Source organism: Ammospiza caudacuta, chromosome 3 (genome assembly GCF_027887145.1).
Source record: "Ammospiza caudacuta isolate bAmmCau1 chromosome 3, bAmmCau1.pri, whole genome shotgun sequence".
NCBI lineage: Eukaryota > Metazoa > Chordata > Aves > Passeriformes > Passerellidae > Ammospiza > Ammospiza caudacuta.
The window spans coordinates 42,968,967-42,989,284 of record NC_080595.1 but is presented as its reverse complement, the minus strand read 5'-3'; the positions used below and the strand labels follow the sequence as shown (position 1 = coordinate 42,989,284).

General features: G+C 39.8%; 1 protein-coding gene across 2 annotated transcripts in view; it reads left to right on the top strand.

The window, feature by feature from the left end:
- RPS6KA2 (ribosomal protein S6 kinase A2) overlaps positions 1–20,318 on the top strand; it is a 278,084-nt gene that overhangs the window by 221,617 nt on the left and 36,149 nt on the right. For both annotated transcript variants that reach the window (XM_058801242.1, XM_058801241.1), the window contains 5 exons: positions 378–415; positions 1,121–1,263; positions 8,144–8,214; positions 9,040–9,128; positions 16,178–16,242. In XM_058801242.1, coding sequence (XP_058657225.1) covers positions 378–415; positions 1,121–1,263; positions 8,144–8,214; positions 9,040–9,128; positions 16,178–16,242 — 406 coding nt within the window. The remainder of the gene's footprint in view (positions 1–377; positions 416–1,120; positions 1,264–8,143; positions 8,215–9,039; positions 9,129–16,177; positions 16,243–20,318) is intronic.

Below are 20,318 nucleotides of genomic sequence, written 5' to 3'. Positions count from 1 at the left end.
GCCTATTTTTATGACAAGAACAGGAAATGTGTAGCTCCTTCTCCTGCTGGAAGCATAAACCCTGCAGCTGCTGGCTTTGAGCACCCTGTTCTTCCTGAGCTCTGTTTGCATGCCCACCTTGATTGAACATTCTGTGGAGGACAGAGGAGTCTCCTCATGGAACTGCTTCAAGCTGTGCATGCTTCAGACATGAGATTAAAAAGAACTTTGAGGTTCATTTTTCTTTCTGGAGCCACAGAATCCACTAAGGTTTTGTGGACATAAGTATTTGAATCTTGCAATGTTTCCTTACCTGACTTAAACATCTTTTATTCATGTTTTTTTAACTGCACTTTGTGCCTGGCTAATGAATGAATGTTTCTTTTTTTGATTTATAGCATTCTTCTTGATGAAGAGGGTCACATTAAGATAACAGGTATGTGAGAAACAGAAAACTTTATGCCTATAAGCTGATTTTTTTTTTCCTACAGTATATTGTATGCATCCTGGTTGGAAGGAGTTTGCTTACAAAAACTAGAAGCCAGAACAGTTTGAGTGTTGAGCTTCTCTGTCAGTTTGTCAGCCCCCCTGCTGCACAGCACATGGAGAACATAGCATTTTCTTGGTAAAATTGTGCTCTTGACTCATGTGAAGCAGACAGGTTTGGCTGCTTGCCACTGTGTATGGAAGGATGCTTCCAATATGACTATTTGATCCAGGCAGAGGATGGCTGAAAGACATCCCTTTCCCACTCTAGAGGCACTGTCCAGCCAACCTTTTCACTGGTGTAATCTGGGATTATTATTCCTAGTACTTTGGAATATAGCTGCACAGGAATCCTTGCTAGCATTGCCTTCACCAAACCTGAGCTGTATATATCTGCTTATTTAAACTACCTTCTGCCTTGAACCAGAGCCTCATTCTGCACAGGGAAAATGATATTCATATTTTCAGGGTGTATTAACAAGTGCCAGGCACTCCACCTAGGCAGGGCTTCAGCACACTCGTGCCTCTGGCACAGGGACAGGAGGGCACTTCACCAGCCGGTTGGCGTGTTTTGTTCAAACAATTTAAGCCAGCAAAAGCATAAATAATAATTTTTAGAGAGCTGACGAGCCCTGTTCTGCTTCAATTTGTGTAGATTTTGGTCTGAGCAAGGAAGCCATCGACCACGACAAGAGAGCGTACTCGTTCTGCGGGACGATCGAGTACATGGCCCCCGAGGTGGTGAACCGGCGCGGGCACACGCAGAGTGCCGACTGGTGGTCCTTTGGCGTGCTCATGGTAAGGCACAAACTCTGCTCATCTGCTGCAGGGGGGGCTGGGGGAGGCTTCAGATCCCTCTGATAAAAATTGCAGTGTCAGGGAGGTTTTTCAGAGAGGTTTTGTGTCACTGTAGGACGTGAAACAACACAATGCGGACTTGCTGCTCTTCCCGAAGTGTCACAGACATCTTTTATGAAAAATAATTTCTTTAAGATTTTTCTTCTTGAGAAGCTGAGAGGCTTCAGGAATAAAATGTAAATAATGATTATCTGCTGCTGTGGAATGCAACAGGTGGATCTATGATTGGTCTCATGCAGTTGTTTCTAATTAATGGCCAATCACAGCTGGCTTGGACTCTCTCTGAGCCATAAGATTTTGTTATCATTCTTTCTTTTGCTATTTTTAGTTAGCCTTCTGATGAAATCCTTTCTTCTATTCTTTTAGTATAGTTTTAATATATATCATAAAATAATAAATCAAGCCTTCTGAAACATAGAGTCAGATCCTCGCCTCTTCCCTCATCCTCGGACCCCTGTGAACACTGTCACACCAAGGTAACAAGGGGCCTTTATTTTTCTGACTCCAGCATTTATAGATTTCCAAAAGAGACAGTGGATTGGAAGGTGCAAGTCCCACCTCTCCAATCACAGTGGACAAACCAACAGTCTATCAAATTTTTTCTCTTCTATAAAGGAATGCAAAACAATAAGTTATTTACGTAAAGTGTGTGAGAAAGTCCATTACAAGAATATAAACATCAGAAGGCTTAGAAAATCTTAAAACATCAGGGCGACAGTATTGCACTCTCCTCAAGCCAGCCTTTTAAAATGACGTGTTCAGATGCTAACCTGTCCCCCCCTCAATCTCCACCCCTCCAGCCTCTTCAGTCTGTGTGCTGTTGTTGCTGAGGTAGATGAAGGAAAGGTCAGGAAGTTGGTTTGTGACACTGTGATGTTTTTTCAAAGCTGTATGAGCACTGTAAGGTTTTGGAAGCGTTGTTTTATCAAGCACGGTGCTGTCCCTTGAGCCCAGACCCCAGGCACGTGCTGCTCTCACAGGGATAGCAGAGCTGGTGCTGCTGTCTCCTGAGGTGTGCAGGCTGCAGATCCCCCCTGTGCTCAGGGCATGGCCATCCCCAGCCAGCTGTGCCTCACTCGGCACCTCACCATGTTTGTCACAGCAGAACCAGAGGCAGAAATTAGCGTAGCAATGTGCTCTTACAATACAGACCCATTTCCTGTGGTATGGGGGCTGGTTTTGGTAGCTATGTGTTGCACTGCATACCAAAATCCATGGAATATGTTTAAATTATGTTCACCTGAAGTGGGCTACTCATGCCACCAGAGGAAGCATAGGAAGCAGTGTGAAAAACAGTGAAAGTTTGGGTTGGGGAGGGCCTACATCACTGATCTAGCAGGTTGGCAGCAGTAAATCTACATAAATATTGTAATTTATTGCCTGAATTATAAGAGGAGTGGAATATCCTTACCTCCTGTGGCCACAAATCCATTTGGGGATACTCAGCACTCTTAAACTATGTACATTTATTCACAAAAATCAATAGAGTATGTCTCACAGAATAAATCTATCCCTACCCTTTAACTTTTTTATTATATATTTGGTTTTGGTGAATGGCTGAGTCTTCTCACTCTTTGTCTCCCATTAAAAGATGGTGCATATGGTTGTTCTTCTTTCACCAGCTAATAAACTCTTAATAAACGGGACTGTTCTTCCCTGGGTTTTGCTAGGCTTTCTTTTTTTCTTTTTTCCTTTCCATTCCTCTTTTCAACTCTCCCCTAAGGATTCAACACATTAGAATCCCTATAAAAGGAGATAAATTAAAGGAAGTAAAACCCTTTTAACTCCAAGCTAATGTTTTAAGCCTTTAAGTGTTACCAGACATCTTACAGAAAAATATGTCAATCAGTTCAACCTTTTTTCCTTTTCAACATTTATCTGGTTGGGACCAAAAAACGTTTATTTCCACACACTGAACAGCTGGGAGGATTTTCTGATTCTGTTTTTCCCTGTGCTCTTTTCTCCTTGTTTTCCTTGTTCTGTCACATGTATGTTCTATTATGGAAGCTTTTTTTTTGGTCAGTCTGAAAAACTGAATAAAATTAAATTGTATTCAAATTATTTATTATCTTTTCTTCCTAAGCCCTTTGCAGTATGGTGTAAAATAGATGAAGAAAATACACCAGTTGATGAAATATGCATAGGTTCAAAAGAAGTGTATGTGACAGTGTAATTTTCATGTCTAAAATTGTTAATCAAAAAAGGGAACGTTTTATGCCTATAGTTATAGCATGGCCTGTATCTTCCTCATCATCAGAGCCACCAAACACTCTCTTTTCTGTTCTGTTCTGTGAAGAGGAATTGCTGCTTCTCTTGCCAACCCCCACTGACCAGGGCACAGACTAGAATCAAACTGAATGATCCTTGCACACTCCTTAAAAGTTAAAACAAACTTTTCTGAAAATGATGAAGTTCTGGTCTTATTTATTAATTTTGTCATTAATTATTTTGTGAACTGCTATTCACCAGGATTTTTACTGTCAACAACAGCACAGCTTCATTTACTGCCAGCTGCTCTTTGACACAGGCCACACAACTGAAACTGCTACCTGCTCTGTTTGTTTGCTGCTCAGTTTGAGTTTTTTTATGGTAGGTTACTGTATGTGAGCAGGTACATAAATCTTAAAATTCGCCCCTTCCAGCATTCCCAAGGACAGTCCCTGCTTCTCATTTAGTATGTGGTGATGACTGCTGAAACACTTCTATAATTTCTGCCGGTGAATTTATGTGCTTTATCATGACTAGACAGTTTTTCTTTTCTGCCTTTCTGTATCTTGCTCACTGCATTGGAGGTTTTGGATAGGATATACTCTGCAAAAGCATTGCATCAAGAGATCTTGATGTACAATTGTTAAAAAGTTGGATGTGTAACTAATACCTTTGAAGCTCCACTGCAAGACTCTTGAAGCCCACGCTGCCATCTCTGAAGCCCAGATAAACTGGTCTGCCTGATCTAACATGTACAAACCTCTTGGAAGGCCTCACAAAGCAGTGCTTCTCTAGTTCATCTACCAGCTGATTTACAAGGTGACAGACCTCATGGAATTTGTATCTCTTTCTCTTGAGAAAAAAACCACTCTACACCTTTGAGAGTAATGTGGGCAGAGAGGGGAATGTAATTAGAGAAATGGCTGTGATGACTTGGTAGCAGTCCCAAACCAGAAAAAATGTGTTCATATGTGTCAGCAAGTAATTAAGTCTTCAGAAGAAAAAGAAATGTCCCTTTGGTATCCAAAATATTCAGCTGTGTACTAATTTTGTAGTAACTGTACTGTGACATTGGACAAATCAATGCAAGACATCAAAGTATCAATCTTCTTTTACAAAATTCTATTATTACCCTTTTTTTATTCCCAGTGCAAGAGATTGTCTTCCTGAACATTATTTTGTATGTTATGCTTGTTGCTATGTTAAGGGGTTCAACCCTTTGTGAGCACTAATTCATTATGTTTCACACACACAGATAATGAAAAATATTCAATGCATTTTGTAAGTATTAAACTGAGTGCTTGAGCAGTTCTCAGATACCTGGAAAATGGCTGGAAGTGTTGAGAGGACAACCTGACCACTCTGATGAGAGTGTCTCTCCCTGTTTTCCAAAACAGAATGGTTTCAAGTTTGTTTGTAACTCTGGGTTTTATCCTGTGCTCACAAACTTTAGAAGACTTGGGCAGAAGTAATTTGCCCAACCTGCTCTCCTTCCATCCATTAGGAAAATTCCTGTGGTCGTTACCCAGTCTGAGGATTTTTTTCTCATTCATTATCTTCTCCAATAACCTTCTTGGGTCACTTCTTGAATCCTGAATTTCCTCAGTAAATGCGGCATTCTTTGCCAAGGTCTTCCCACTTGTATATCTTCTGGGAGGTGCTCATGCTTTGCCTACTGAAATTGGAGACTGCCCTGAAAACTAGAGAAAGGGGTCACTGCATAGTATATTGAGATCTCAGCAGGGATTATGTGACTCCAGAGGCCCATTGAGCCTAATTTTGTGATTCTCCAAATAGGCATCTGAACTGGAACAAAGAATATTTGCCTTTCTTGCACTTGCTTTGGTAGAGAAAGAAAGTCAAGGTTGGAGAGAGGTGCAGCCTTCAGAAGTCTAACAGAAGGTGGCCCTCCAAAAACACCTGGGAAGTGAATTGGTGGGATGGAAGGAGCAAACAGATGGTTTGCACAGATTGGGAAGTAGGGAAAGTGAAAATTGAGCCCCCCAGCAAAACTATAGGGACTGCCTTAATAGACAAAAATACTGCAGAGTTCATTCACCCCTAGTCTCAGCTTCTTGTCAACCTTCTGTGACCCCCCCTCTATTTGTGTGCATGAGTGTGAGCAGCATATTCTCACTTCTGTTTTCATTTTCAGGTTTAGCAAGATTTTTGACTTTCTGGAAAAATCAGCAGGAAAACAGGGCACTGTGCAGTGAAATGATAGCTTTAACTGATGAAATGAACAATTTCAATCTTTTTTCAGTCTTGTTCTTTCATTTTGAACCTTCAACAGATTTAGTCAGGACTGCAATTGAGAAACTAGTGCTTTCTTGCAGATGCTGCTTAGCTAAGTTCATTAAAGTGAAAAGCTCTGGTACACTTCACTTACATGGCTGCCTTTCACTTTAAATATTGATGCTAACTGCATTTCTTCTGAACCTGAATTCATCTCAGCATGAGGCCTGCACAATTGGAGATGTGGTAACAAAGTGCTGGGCATTACAGCAGCACAGTGAATGTTTTCCTGCAGCCTCCATAGCAGTCATTCCCCCTGCTCCCTCCTGCACCTTAAGTTTCTTCCAGATTCCTTCCTTCTTGTTTCCATCCCTTGCAGCCACGGTGCATTTGCAGGTATTCCTGGGATATTGGGGTGGGTGGGAACTACAGTCCTTTCCCCCATAGTCACAGACCAAGCAGTGGCTTGTATCTCTGTCATCTGCATCAGCAGTGTCAAGCCCATTTATGCCAGCATAAATGAGACATAACAGCCACTGTTGGTGCCACTAAATTAGATTTATTATAATAGCAGAGTAACGTGGGCAAGTGTAAGTGAACATTAGGTACTTACCATGAGCATAAACGCTCTAGAAATCATGAGGAGGGTTTGGTACAATCTGTACCATTTCTGCTGCTGCCCTGGGAAACCATGTTCCCTGCCCTTCACTCACAGTCCCATTTTTTCAGGACTAGGCTGTAATAGGACAGAATTACTTTGAAAATGGTATTGAAGCTCCAGTGTCATCTAGGCAGGTTTAAAAATTCTCCCCCATTATGTTTCTTTGTAGAAAACGAGCTGCTTTCCTCCAGGTCCACCAGGAAGGTCTTTTCTTGCCTCTCCTAACCCAAGCAGAAGTGAATGCATTTGTTTTGCCAAATCTTGTTTATATTTGGCAGCCGTATAAATTTGTTTAAAGTGGTTTTATTTATGTTACTACTATGCATTTTAGTGCCTTGAGGTAATTTGTTACTAATGAAGATTAATCCTTCAATTAACTATATTTAGTTAGTTATCTGGCTTCTAAACATCTCCTCTCCCCTTCTCCCAAAATTAGCATAGCAGCTTCACCATTAGTTTTCTTCTGTTTTCTATATTTTTCTTCTGCTATAGCTGTATTTAATCTGGGCAAGAGGAAGGGTCAGGCTGTGGGGCAGTCTGACACAAGTTTTGGTAATGAAAGAATCTTTCTTAGGACAAATGTGCTTTCTGGGAGCGCTGTGATATCTTGTGGGATAAGGTACAAAAAGTATGTAAAGCTAGAAGAATCTTTCCTGCCTTAGCAGGTATTTACTTACAGCAGTGGGTATTAATTATTAGATTAATTAATTGCACTAATTAATTAGCTTACTATAGCAGAAGAGATCCAAAGCCTGAGTGACAGACACAAACAAATAACAGTTCAACTTACCCTCAATGGGCACAATTTTCCTTTGTGTCCAAGCTGAATTATGTTCTTGATGTCTTTATGTTTGGTGATGCACAGCCTTCAGCCTCCCTCAGTCAGAGAAGGCAGCTGCCACTCCATAAAACACCATGGTGAGAGCTGTGTGAAAGACCTGGTGCTGAACCCAAGTTAGGCAGGCTTCTTCAGCTGGGGTTCTGTCTTCTTTTTTCACTTCTTACAGATGTGAAATTCCTGTCAAATTTACTGAAAGCACTAATGTGTCTCCAAGGAACCAAAACTGATTGATGTTTCAACACTTGACTTAGGCAAATAATTGATGATGACTGTTGAGTTTTGCTTTGAGATTTGGGTTCGGTTAAATGTGACACTTACGAGATTCATCGCTGAGTACAGCCAGAGGAACCAAAGCAGGAGAGAAAAGGAACACTCAAAAGCCTTGAGAATGTGAGGTTTAGTCTTGTTTCTCCTGCAACATATTGGAGAGGCATCTCTAAGCGTTGCAAATACACAATCAAAGAGGTGGTTTGACTCAACCTAAAAAGGTGGGGAGTGGCATATCAAATCCATTTTCCTTGCATGGTAGAGCATGCCAAACACCTAAGAAGAGCCATATCCATGTAGGATAAGAGTCTCTCCAAGCCAAATACCTCATTGGTCATAAAACAGATGCTGGAGGAGGCACCATATGTGGCACTTCTTCCCAAACATACCAAAAGTTGACAACAACAATCAGTGTAAACAGTTTGTAACACATCTCTGGAATGGAACAGTCGTCCAGACTTGCTGTGACATTTTTTTGTGTGCACAGGTTGTTGGATCATTTCTTTTCCTCTAGTTTTCAGTTGTGTTGGAAGTAGAAGATGGATGTGGTCAGCTATGCAGACCATCCCCATGCACATTTGATTTACCATTTTGTTGCTACTCCACAGTTTGAGATGCTGACGGGATCATTACCCTTCCAGGGAAAAGACAGAAAGGAGACAATGGCACTCATTCTCAAGTGAGTATCAAAACTGCTTTCATTCTTCTAACTGTGAGTTAACTCTACCCTTGGAAGACTCCATAGGACCCAAGTATTTGATGAGTAGAGAATAATGATGGGTGTAATGAACTTTCCAAAGCCATGCAAGGTGTGAATTTAGTAAGACCTGCAAAGCTGATGCCTGTGTTTAAAATTGCCTTCAGATTAAACAGTAGGAAGTGAATTACTGAGAGGACCTACAAAACAAATTTATCTTACTTTTTGTGGCAATGTCAGTATCCTCAGAATGTGGGAAAGTCAGATTTCTGCAGGGCATCTTATATTTTGCTGTTGCCAAGTTTCAAATCTTTTCCTTAGCAGTGTCCCATTCATTTAATGTTAAATGGAGACAAAAGTATCTGAAGCTCAGCTTTGCACTCTAGTGCATTTTTTTTGTGTAGTGGTGAATGGCCAAGATAAATGTTTTACTCTCTTTAAACAGTATGCAGTTTAGTATATGTTTTTTTCATTGTTTGATTGTTTAAATTCCTCTTGAGTCCCTAATTTATTCTAGCAAACTGAAAAAGTGAAAAAATTCTGTAAGAAAATTAGCTGTTGAGGTTGCAAAAGTTTTATGAGATTCATTCAAGCTGCTCTACTTCTAGAGACATCAGTGGTATAAACTTCCTTAAGATCAGCAGAATAAGATCACCTTCTCACTCTGCATTATGCTTAGGTAGACTTTGGTCACGGATTTCATGTGTCTGCCCTTCCTGATTGCTACAGTTCAGCTGTTTCCACCACGTTGGGATGGAAAAAAAGCTTGAAAAATCTATTTTCTTTTCAAGTGTTGTGTTCTTTCAGAGCCAAGCTGGGAATGCCACAGTTTTTGAGCATAGAAGCCCAGAGCCTGCTGCGAGCCCTCTTCAAAAGGAACCCCTCCAACAGATTAGGTACGTGTGGTTTGGTCAGCACATTCCTTATGTGCTCCCTGCCTTGTCAGGGGGTGAGTTGTGCCTCTCAGCTCATCTTTTCCAGTGGTTATCCTCCTCATTAGGTGGCATTTGGCATTCCTTGCCAGGGCACAGTGAGCCTTCAGCATCACTAGAGGAATTTGTAAGGAGTACAGGCAAAGCATTGAAATCTAAAACAGGATATATTAACTTGTGTTTAATTGTTTTGGTAAAGAGAGTGAGTGTACTGCCAACTTTTATGAATGATTTAAGGTACCTGATGTGTATGATAATACAGGGAACTGAGAAACAAGTGTGGTTTAAATCTGTATAATTTAGCTGCAAATCTCAGGTTTCATCTCTCCCATTCTCAAATGCATTTCAATCCTGTCTTGTTCTGTTAGCTCTTGCAGTTGACTTTATTCTTTATTACCCAAATACATAATCTCCTTTTACTGATGTTGATGCCTTGGAATGGCTACCTAGAACAGAGGCTAGACAGAGTTAAGAGAATAAAGTGGGCCTTTATTAAAGATCTTCCATAGATACACCGTGGGCAGTGCAAAAGCCTGGCGGAGGGTACATCCAAGATGGACAATGGTCACGAGTTTTTCAGACAGTATAATTTTGGTATGTTTGTATATCAGGGGTTAATTCTCCAATTAAAGCTTCAGGTACTGAAGCCATATTCCCCCAGCTCACTCCCCACAATTCACTTTTGTTTATACTTTTTGGGGCCTGAGGCTGTGGTGTGTCCTTGGATCTCAGGACTACAGGGATTGTTTTGTTTAGCAAAACATGAAGACAGTTAACTGCACTTTATATGGAGTTTAGACCTATGCACTGATGCAGGATAGGATTGAAAGATATAAAATCTAAAATCTTAGGGCATCAGTGTGTCTTCATCCTTTGTTTAGATTGTGATAAACTTAATGTATATATTGGGTAATGTATCTGATGTCATCTGTACCTTTGTTTACAGGTTTTATTAAGAAATTAATTGCATTTGATGAGGTCATGGACAATGCCTGTGGCATGACTGCCACTGCAGATTTTGTCCTTGTTCCCCACAGGCATGTGGGGACAGCCCACTCAAGCCCAGGGCTGCTGGCAGTGGGGAGCCAGTCCTGCAGAGTGTCACTGTGGCCCCTCTCCTGCCAGGGGCATCCATGTGGCCCAAGAGGGAATGCCTTCCCATTTGTTTTACCTCTTGATCAAAATGGTAGCCTTGTATTCTGATATACTGCCAACACGAGAATAGAAAAACACATTTTCTCAGTAGTTTTCAATTGCTCTCAGGAAATTTGTTTTACACTGAAAAAAATAGAGTATTGGGATTTCTAGGTTTAATCTCTCTTCAAAAAATTAGATGCTGCACCAAATATGAGCTTTTTCCCAGTCCCTACCTCTGTTTCTTTCTGCTGTTTCCTCCTTGTCTCCATCTCTTGGATTTATGCTGCTCTGCATGTTTTGTGGCTTCTTACAAGTTGCTATCCATCCAAATGGAGCTCCAGTGAAGTCAGTGGGAGTGTCTGGATACCAGTCCTTAAAAAACTGCTCACTAAAATTTTGTTTTAGCCAAAAAAATTCTAGCCCTCATATTTTAATAATGGGGAATTGCTAGGGGTCAGGTTTTTAAAACTGGAGGTGTATTGAAATACTGGGAAGGCTTGAAGTAGAGAGAGAGAGAGAAAGAGAGAAAGAAAGAAAGAGAGAGAGAAAGAAAGAAAAAGAAAGAGAGAAAGAAGAGAAAGAAAGAAAGAAAGAGAGAGAGAGAGAAAGAAAGAAAGAAAGAAAGAAAGAAAGAAAGAAAGAAAGAAAGAAAGAAAGAAAGAAAGAAAGAAAGAAAGAAAGAAAGAAAGAAAGAAAGAAAGAAAGAAAGAAAGAAAGAAAGAAAGAAAGAAAGAAAGAAAGAAAGAAATTATAATAATACAAATACCCAAGGAAATAAAATCTTAAAGGGTAACAAAAAAATAGATCTTACTATTTCAAGGATAACAGTGGAAAGCTCCTGAAGGCATTCTCTGTTTCCACTGATCGAGAATCAGCACAAAGGAAGATGGGAAGGAACCTGTTGATAGCAAAAGAAGAAAAGCTTGAATAGTTGGCCTAAATACTGAATTGAAGTTAGTAGATAAAAGGACTGCTTCAGCCTTGTAGTTTTAGCTTTTTCTGGGAAAGGAATAAAAATATTTAAAGAAAAGTAGATCTAGACATCCCAATTTGAAAAATCTTACAAAAATTAATGAAGCATGCTAAAATAAATGAACCATATTCTGGATCAAACACTCTATTTCAGACATTGTTTCATAAATCTGCAAATATGGAAAGTGCATTTAGTTCCAAAATCCAATTTTAAACATTTGCAAGATAAAAGATGCTCTTTTTGCCATTTGATTTTGGTGTCTTAACAAACAGAAGTAAAGATTGAAAAGATTGATGATGTATTCTGAAATTTTGCTTTGAAATTGTGTTTTGAAGCTTTGAGTTATTAATGGAAGAAATATTAGGGTTGAAGCGAGTTAGACAAGACTGAAAAGAAACTTAGTAATCTGATTTACCCGCTTCTCTTTTTAAGTCTGATTCCCATATTAATATTTGTGATGAATTTTTAAGGAATGGGACATCTTCCTTTGGTATCCCTGGTTTTGGGCACTTTTTGTTCTTTTCTGAGCCTATTTGCTGTACAAATAATCTGCATAGCACTGCTTTAGTAGTATTGCGCTAACAAATTTCAGATTATGGATAAGCATAATTTTAAATTCTTAAACTAACTGAATACCCAGACAAATAAGGAGTAAGCACTCAGAAGTAAAACTTTAGGATAAAAGTGTTAGTTTGTTACATTTCCAGGAACTAGGTAAGAGACTTGCTCTAAGGCCTGGATCTCTCAGGTGGATAAATGAGTTATTTATTATTTAACATTATTATTTAAGAAATAAAAGTTAAAAATTTATTTTATATAAAAAACTTATTATCTAACAAACTCCCTATGCTGCTGAGCAGTATGAAGGTGTCCAGGGTCCTTATAATTGAGAAGCACAGCCAAGAAAGTTTAAAATAAAAGCATATGCCCATAGGCTCAGAGTAAAAGCCAAGGAAATCATTACTATTTTCTTAATCCCATGTTCTCAGGTAAGATATATTCTGCTTAGGCACATAGAAAACTTCAGGGTTTAACTTTTTAAAATGATGAGTTCAAACAGAAAACAGCTTTCACCTTTGTCAGAGTGACTGTAAAGCTTTCTTCTAAACCTTAGAAAAGCACGTCAATAATTCTAGCTCACTAAAAAGATTCTTAAGCTGTAGAGACACTAAAATTTTATTATCTGAAACTGAAAAGCTAGAAACTCTTTCTGATGAATTTGGATATCCAGATAATCAACCTTCAGGTTTCTTAGGTCTTCTTTTTCCCCCTTAATATTTCAAGGCTCATGTTGGCCATAATGATTCAGTAATCAAAAAATAATGATTCAGTAATCAAAACTAATTAAAAATAAAACGTTCTACTCTTACTGTTTGCAGGCACTTTTATTGCAGGCATAAAACTTAGATAATTAAGTTCTCACTTAGTAATGTGAGCCTGCTTTTATATAAATGCACTAAATGCACTCTATAATACATTTAAACTGGCAATTTGATCTGAAATAATTATTTATCTTCTCAGACCCTCATGGGACTGGATTGCATATAAGAATATTTCCAGGCAATAGTTGGATTGTGCTGATTATTCTTGATTGATAGGTATTATTACCAAATTGAAGTTGAAGTCAAAAACCCCAGACTCACTGGAAACCTTGAGGAAGGTGAAAGGTTTGTGGTTGTACAGTGTGCTGGTGCGTGCTGTGCTTCAGATATTTGCTGAATGCCCATCTCTATGCCAGGAAATGTCCATCCCCATGCAGCAGGCCTTTCCAGTCATGGCCTCTGCAGTGCTTTTCTTTTCTCCATGAAAGCACATCTCTTCTCAGTACCCCTGTAGGTCTGCAGGTGGTGGATGAGTGGCTGAAAGACGCTGAGCAAATCCAGAGAGACTCCACTGTAAGCACTGGTGCCCAGTGTCTCCCAAGGACTTTTGCAGTGGGATCAGGCTGTCCTCCTGGCTCCCAGAGCTGTTCCTGAATGCGCCCTTGGGCCACAGCTGAGGAGAGGGCCCGGCCACAGGCTGCTGCCTGCAGCCACAGCACACAGTCCAGGAAGGGGTTGTGGGCTGCACCAGCAATTCTCATGGCAGGGAAGGTCAGGGAATAAAAACTGCAGGAAGTGCTGAACCTTCTCCATAGCCTAAAATCAGTTGCTGAGAATTGGAAGTGAGCCACTCCTTGCAAAATGAGACTATTACCATCCTAAATCTCTTTAATATATTAAGCCCTTGCACTTTACAACATATTCTTTATGTGCCAAAGTTGAGATAGCGCCAACTGGAAAATGAAACTTTTTCAAACAAATATCTGCCTCAACTGTCTGCTTGCATTTCTTACCAAACATTGCAGCCCCCACTAAAAGAAGTAGCTGAGGGTGAACTTTTTTTCTTAGTCCTTATTTCTGTAGGTTTGTGGGAAAAGGAAGAACAACAGTAGCAAAAATTGTGTCTTTCAGATAGATGATCTGAAAAAAAGCATGTCATTCTCAACACACAATGACATGTCCATTAGGCTAAGCAAGAGAGAAAACAGAAGCAGTGGGGAAGGGGCAGAGCAGAGAAAATGGAATGCATTAGCAATTATCCTCAGTCTAGCTTATGCTACGAGTGTCTTACAGTGTCTGTACATTTATCCCAGCCCTGCAAAATCAGTCTGGCACTTGGCTTTCCTCCTGATGTGGTAAAGGACATTTACTGCACATTGCAGTTTCCAATTGCCACCACTGAACTCAAAGCACTTTTCACAGATATTTCTTTTCAGAAGATTTGCTTAATGTAATTCTCTTCAGAGTAACTCTGTTGGTTTTGTCTTTCTGTTGGCATTGATAAAATCAAAATGAATCTGCCAAGGGAATCTTGCAGACTTCAGACTGTGCATTGAACAAAAATATGCTAGGGAAGTAATAGAACAAGTCCTATTCTAAGACTTCTTCTTTTCTTGTTCAGTGCCCATGGACCACAACTGCCTAGGGGCAAGTAAGAACAGGATAAACATATGTTGCTTCACCCAAATTTTCTCCTACCCCATTCCTGTTTTAAGGTCAAGCAAGGGGTTTTTTGAGCCTCTTGTGGTTTGTCGATGAAGTAATCTTCAACAGATTTCTTTTCAACAGACTTTCCTGGCCTCCCCATGAGCCCATAAGGGTATTTTGCACCACATCATCTTTTCCAAGTAATTCCACATCACACAACTGTCTGTTTCCTGAGGAAACATCTCCAGGTTCTTCTGAACCTCATTCCTGTTGGCATCATTTAGTGATCTGTTTTATACTTCCTTGGTCATCTGTTTCCAGGCTGAAAAGTCCTGATTTACTCAGTCATTCCATAACATTCTTTGTTGGCCTTTTTTGATTTTTCATAACTTTAATCAGTATACCATTTTACAGGGGACTATGTCAGCTGCAATCTATACTCCAGTTGCAGAAATGCAGCAGACTTACACAGTGACAGTGCAATGATGTTGTCACTTTTGTCCTCTTTTTCTAAGGTTTGATTTCATGTTGTGTTTGCCTAGAACTGTGTCTGTCACAACTTACAGACTCCTCAGTGGGGCTGATCACCTCTGAAAACATAATTCTTTATTGCAGGCTAGGATTGTTCATCCTCATGTGCATCACTTGTGTTTGCCTGTACTGAAAGAGTACTGGGATGGGGAATAAATCAGGAGATCATCCCTCTTCACTGTTTTCCAGCAGGCCTGCATGTTATGTTTACAAAGTGTTTGCTTCCCATATCCACTCATCAGTGAATGTTAAGCAGGTTGTAGGGAGCAGTTCCTGATCATTGCATTTTGACAAACATTGATAACAGTCTTGTACACAAGGAGAGCAGACATCACAATTTACCAAGGCTTCAGCTGACAAGGCCTTTGTAAAGCTGCTTGTAATGTTGATCTTCCCAAAGTACAAGTATTGTATAAAAAGCTGAGTCCTCTGAGGTGCTGAGGGCCCCTTGCAAGGTGCTTAGCAATCCCAAATCCTTTTGATAATCAAAGTTGCTCAGCATGCTTGAGAAGAAGTAGGCTGGGTGTCCTTCAGGAACTGATTCCAGAATTACAGTGCAAAGCCTTTGCTTCCAGAGTTTAATTCTCCTTGAAATGAAAATGAAAGGTGCTAATAATAAGGTCAAATCCACAAAAATGGCATTCTAAATCCTCTCTGACAGTTATTTTAATTATTACTGAGTACTGGTTTGGTTCTCTGACAGCACTGAAACAAATAAATTGAGCTAAAGGAATAAAAAAGTCAATATTCAGTGAAAACATAAGGCAAAAGTAATGAAGGAATTAGATTCATTACCAGATCTCAGAAGACTTTCCCAAAATTTCCTACAATAATGTAACAGAAATTTAGTAGTGAAGGAAACATAACACTGAGTGATGATTTTGGTACTCTTTGGTACTGTGAAGAGTGGGAACCTAAAACTCTGGCTTACCTCAAATCATTTTGGGGCCTTTTGGCATTTTGAGTCTATACTTGCCTGTACTGCAGCTTTCTGTGCCAGTGGAGAACAGTAGCTAGTCAAGATTTGAAAGTCAGTGTGGGTGGAAAAGCTGCCACTTCAGGTGGAGCCTTGCCAGAGTATTGGGATACCCTGGGGCCTTTCCTGACCGTGCTGATGCTGGCACTCTGCTGTGGCTAAAATCCCATGTCTCACCCAAAGCCTCACTTAGAGAAAAGTAAAAGACCCTTGGAACCAGAGTCTTATTAATGGCCTTGTCTGTATCTATGGCACTTTATATGTGATGGCACTTGCACCATTCAGAGTTTCTTGACCAGAACTGTTTAGATGGGGACTCTGACTTTGTCAGAAGAAAAGTGAGGATGGGGAGGGAGAGTGGAGAAGAGACATCATGCAGCTGTCTTATAAGCATGACTTAATTTTGATTCTTTCATTCTCTTCTCAGGCGCTGGATTTGATGGAGTGGAAGAAATTAAGCGTCACCCTTTCTTTGTTACTATAGACTGGAATGTAAGTGCAGCAGCATTATTTTATTTTTGGCTACATTTTTTGAAAACAAGCTGCCATGCTTAGGAAAAGGATTACTTTCTCTAACATAGAGAGCCTAACTTCTCTAACACAGAGGAGTTACAGCCTTTTCAGTGGGTGCCTCTGTCTCTCTTGCATGCATGTTGGCACCAGTACTCAAAATTGGAACAGTTGATCAAATTAAACATGATTCAAGTAAGACATGTCAGATGTGATTAACAGAAAGGTAAACAAGGATTTATTTTATTGCTATCAGCCACAGCTCATAAAGGTGGTGGTGCAGATTATCTGAATATTTGATTTGGACTCTTAAGAGGTTAAATCTCACATTTTCAGCATCATAATTGTTCAAATTAACTTATTCTTAGACAAACCTGAAGGCAAACATTTTTCATTCTTGATCTGGACATCTGCCAGTGCACTAGAGCTGCTGTTTGCCACATCCCTTAGCATTTTCTAGTTTAATTTTATCTGACTTGTGTTATGTTATTACTGTGTCTCTTCAGTATTTGATGCATTCACTCACAAGTGATAGTACAACAGGTAACATTGATGCAGTTCTTACCAGAAATTCTAGTAAAACTGTGTGAATTTATGTGACAGAGCCATTCTCAAATTGCTGCCTAAGACTTTGCAGAGAAGCTCATTTCTCTGTGAGAGAACATTTCGTGGTGCCCAGGTAGCCTTTGAAAGGCCCGCAAACCCATTTATTTTCAAAAAGCTCACTAGAAAAATCTAATTTGCGTTGCATGTTGAAAAGTTGTCATGACTCATAAATATATTAGAACATTGTTAATGAAGGTGGGTTTTGAGACTTTCCTCTGTAGTCCAGCTGACTTTTAGAGCCATTAAATATGCTGTGAAGTCTGTATGTCTTTCCTTTTCTGTTTCTTACTAATCATGAGATTCTGTATGAAGACTTTACATTTATGAAAAAAGTAAGGGAAAATTTAAAAAATAGAGAATGCAAAGACTGGGGTTGTTGATGACAATAATAATTATTAAATCTAATATTAATATCAATAACAATAATATTGTTTTCTGTATTACCCCAATATCTCTGCAGTCCTCAGCTTTTCAATCAAAATACAGATCAGATAACTACCTCTTGATGTAATAAGAAACATTAAACAGTGAGAGGGTTTTTCTTCTGTATTTGCTAGGGGAGCAGCTCACTAACTCATCATAAATAAATGAGACTCTGCATCTTGGAAAGGTTTTCAGAAAAGTCAGTTCAGTTCCATGATAATACTCAAGACCACCTTCTGTCATGATAATTGGTGATTGTTTCAAGCTCTGTTCTTTAGGGAACAATTTCATGCCTGTCCTAAGGAAACTCTACTGTCCTCCATCGTTTGAAAAAGCTCTTATGGACAGGAAAATATCTACCATGAAGAAGATAGGTGTGCTTGAGCATGCCTTGGGGCTAGAGAGGAAGGTGAATTTAATTGCCTTTAGATGTGTTATCCAGGCCTCTGACTCTGCTGTGAAATATAGCTGTTAAAATCCATTTTAATCCAACATAATTAGTGCTTATTGCACTCTCTTGGAGACAGATCACTATTACACCGATCAGCTATCATCTTTGTAATATATTTCCTCATTTTATTCTAATTTTGGAATCACTCAACGAGATCTTGGGAGGCTTATCTGGTTCCTGCAGTACTGTATGTATTTCACAGAGCAGTGTGAGCCTGGCCCTGAGCTGAAGCCAGAGCTTTGACTCTCAATAATCATCCAACCAGTTGTTAACATGTTGTCCATGTGCAGAAGGAGACCAGGGTCATAGAACAGAAATGGATCAGACATAGATGTTTCTATCTATAGCACTGATCTCTGTACAGCTGGAGGAGAAGAGTCCCTGGTGCCCTCATTTTGTTCTCCCATAATGTGTACAGAATCTCCCACATCACTTTGCAGACACTCAGCAAACAGCACTGTTGAGATGGAACAGAAATGATGATTTACTTTATGCCTTGGCAATATGAAGACCGCTCTTTTGGAGAAGTTCTGTGCTACCTTAGCAGCTATGATAGACAGGACTGCTGTGGCTGACAGCACAGAAAATTTCAGCCACTGTAGTAAAACCAATCCTCCACCAAAAGCCCCCTTATCATGAAGGGTAAGAATGGGTCAGTGTCTCCCAGAAATGCAGTGTGAAACAGGTTTGCTTTTAAGCATGATTTTTCCTACATGAGCGACATGATAACCATGAACAAAGCACCAGGTTGCATCATCTAATTTTAAAGAGAGATTCAAAACAGAAATGAGTTAGCTTTTTCCTTCTAAGTCACGTGTGAAGTCTTGGTGTTGCAGTGATAATAGAACTGCAGACAGAACCCTGTGACTCAGGCTTTCCTTTCACAGTATTTTCAGAGCTGTTCCCTTGGGGTTTGGATTGGAGCTGGTTATTTTCTCTGTCCCTGAAGTGTTTACCTGTCGGGGAAATGATTTCCCATCTTTTATTGTCTTCAAACAGACACAAGCAGATCCAGTGTCTGGTTTGGATGAACACCCAGTGGCAATAGCGCACACAGTGCAGAACAGCCCCTGTCACCATGCTGCAGATGCTGCTGGTGCCGTGTGACCACTGCAGGCAGAGGCACCAAGGGCAATCCTGGGAAACATCCATGTGGCCAGGGAACCCTCCTCCTCCTGGCCTTTCCCAGAAGCCATTCCCATGTTCCAGGGTGCCATCCTTCAGCAAAATTGCCAGCCACTTTAGGTTTAACTTCTGGCTAACTTCAGCACTAAATGAACTGTGGACAATATGACACAGTTTTTTGCCCAGACTTAAATGGTGGCATGAGACTTGCTAAGACTCACATTTTTACAGCTGTTACCATGTAACAAAGCCCTAAGTTCCCACTTTCCAGAGTGAAAAATAGCTGGAGGTTTCTGCAAATACCAGTCTTGCTGCTCTGAGGCATTTAGCAGGCACCATGACGTAAATTCAATAGATCTGTTGTTAAATGAATGGACTGTCTTTCATGATCAAGGCTGGGATGCTCAGGAGAGAGATGAAATGTCCAGCTCCTTGACAGTTTTACCTGCTTATTAACCTTGCACCTCATTTTCTTCTTAAGACAAGCAGACCCAAAACGAGTTGACCTCAAATAATTTAAGTGATTGGCTCTGAGAAAGCACAGTCTGCTTACTGATTTTTTTTACTACTGTTTCTTCTTTCCAGGTCATGCATAATGAATTTCTGGCTTTTCATTGAAAATGAAAGATGAAATCCCTTTTTGCAGACTCCTGTCTGAGGAGTGGGTTATAAACAGTGGTTTATGTTTGGATGACAGACTAAATTGGAACTAGAGCAAATGACATGCTTGAAAATGATTTGTCAAATGCAGCTGAGGAAAGGAGTGGGAAGAAAGTGGATTCCAGTTCTTGTTCCTTTAATATTAATCAGAGATCAAACTGAACTGAAACTGTGAATTATTTAATTGCCGATTTTACCAACAGCAAAAAATTATTCCTAGGGTCTGAATTCTGCTAGCTTTTCAGTCATTTGCAGGCAATAACATTGAGTCATTAATCTAGGAGAGGACAAGAATTTCAGAATGTAGTTCATCCTTTTGTCTGCTTATTGGATTTGCCATGACAGGTATATGTATCAAGGGAGTTCGTTCTCACACTACAAGTGCACCACTGTGGAGGGCAGCATCTTTCTGTTTCTAGAAGGTGTCTAAGGAATAATTCAGTTCTTCATCAAAGAAACTCAGCTGAGGAAATGACTAAATAGTTTTTAATGAAATGAAACCATTTTCTTTTTCTTGATATTTGTCAGGGACACGTACAGAGCATTTACATCTCTGGGGTTTTTAGGAGTGTGTTTTTTTTTTAAATGATGAAAAATTAACTACTTATAAATAAGAAGAGAAGGAAACACAGTGTTGCAGCATTTTATTACTAGTCTCTCTTGTGTATTACTTAAGTTCCAGCTGAGGAGGTGTTCAGATGAAGATCATGGTAGGGATGTGGGGGTATATTTTTAGAAAAGGTCAGTGGCACCTGGATGAAAATTATTTTTTTCAGATAAAAGTATTTTTGTC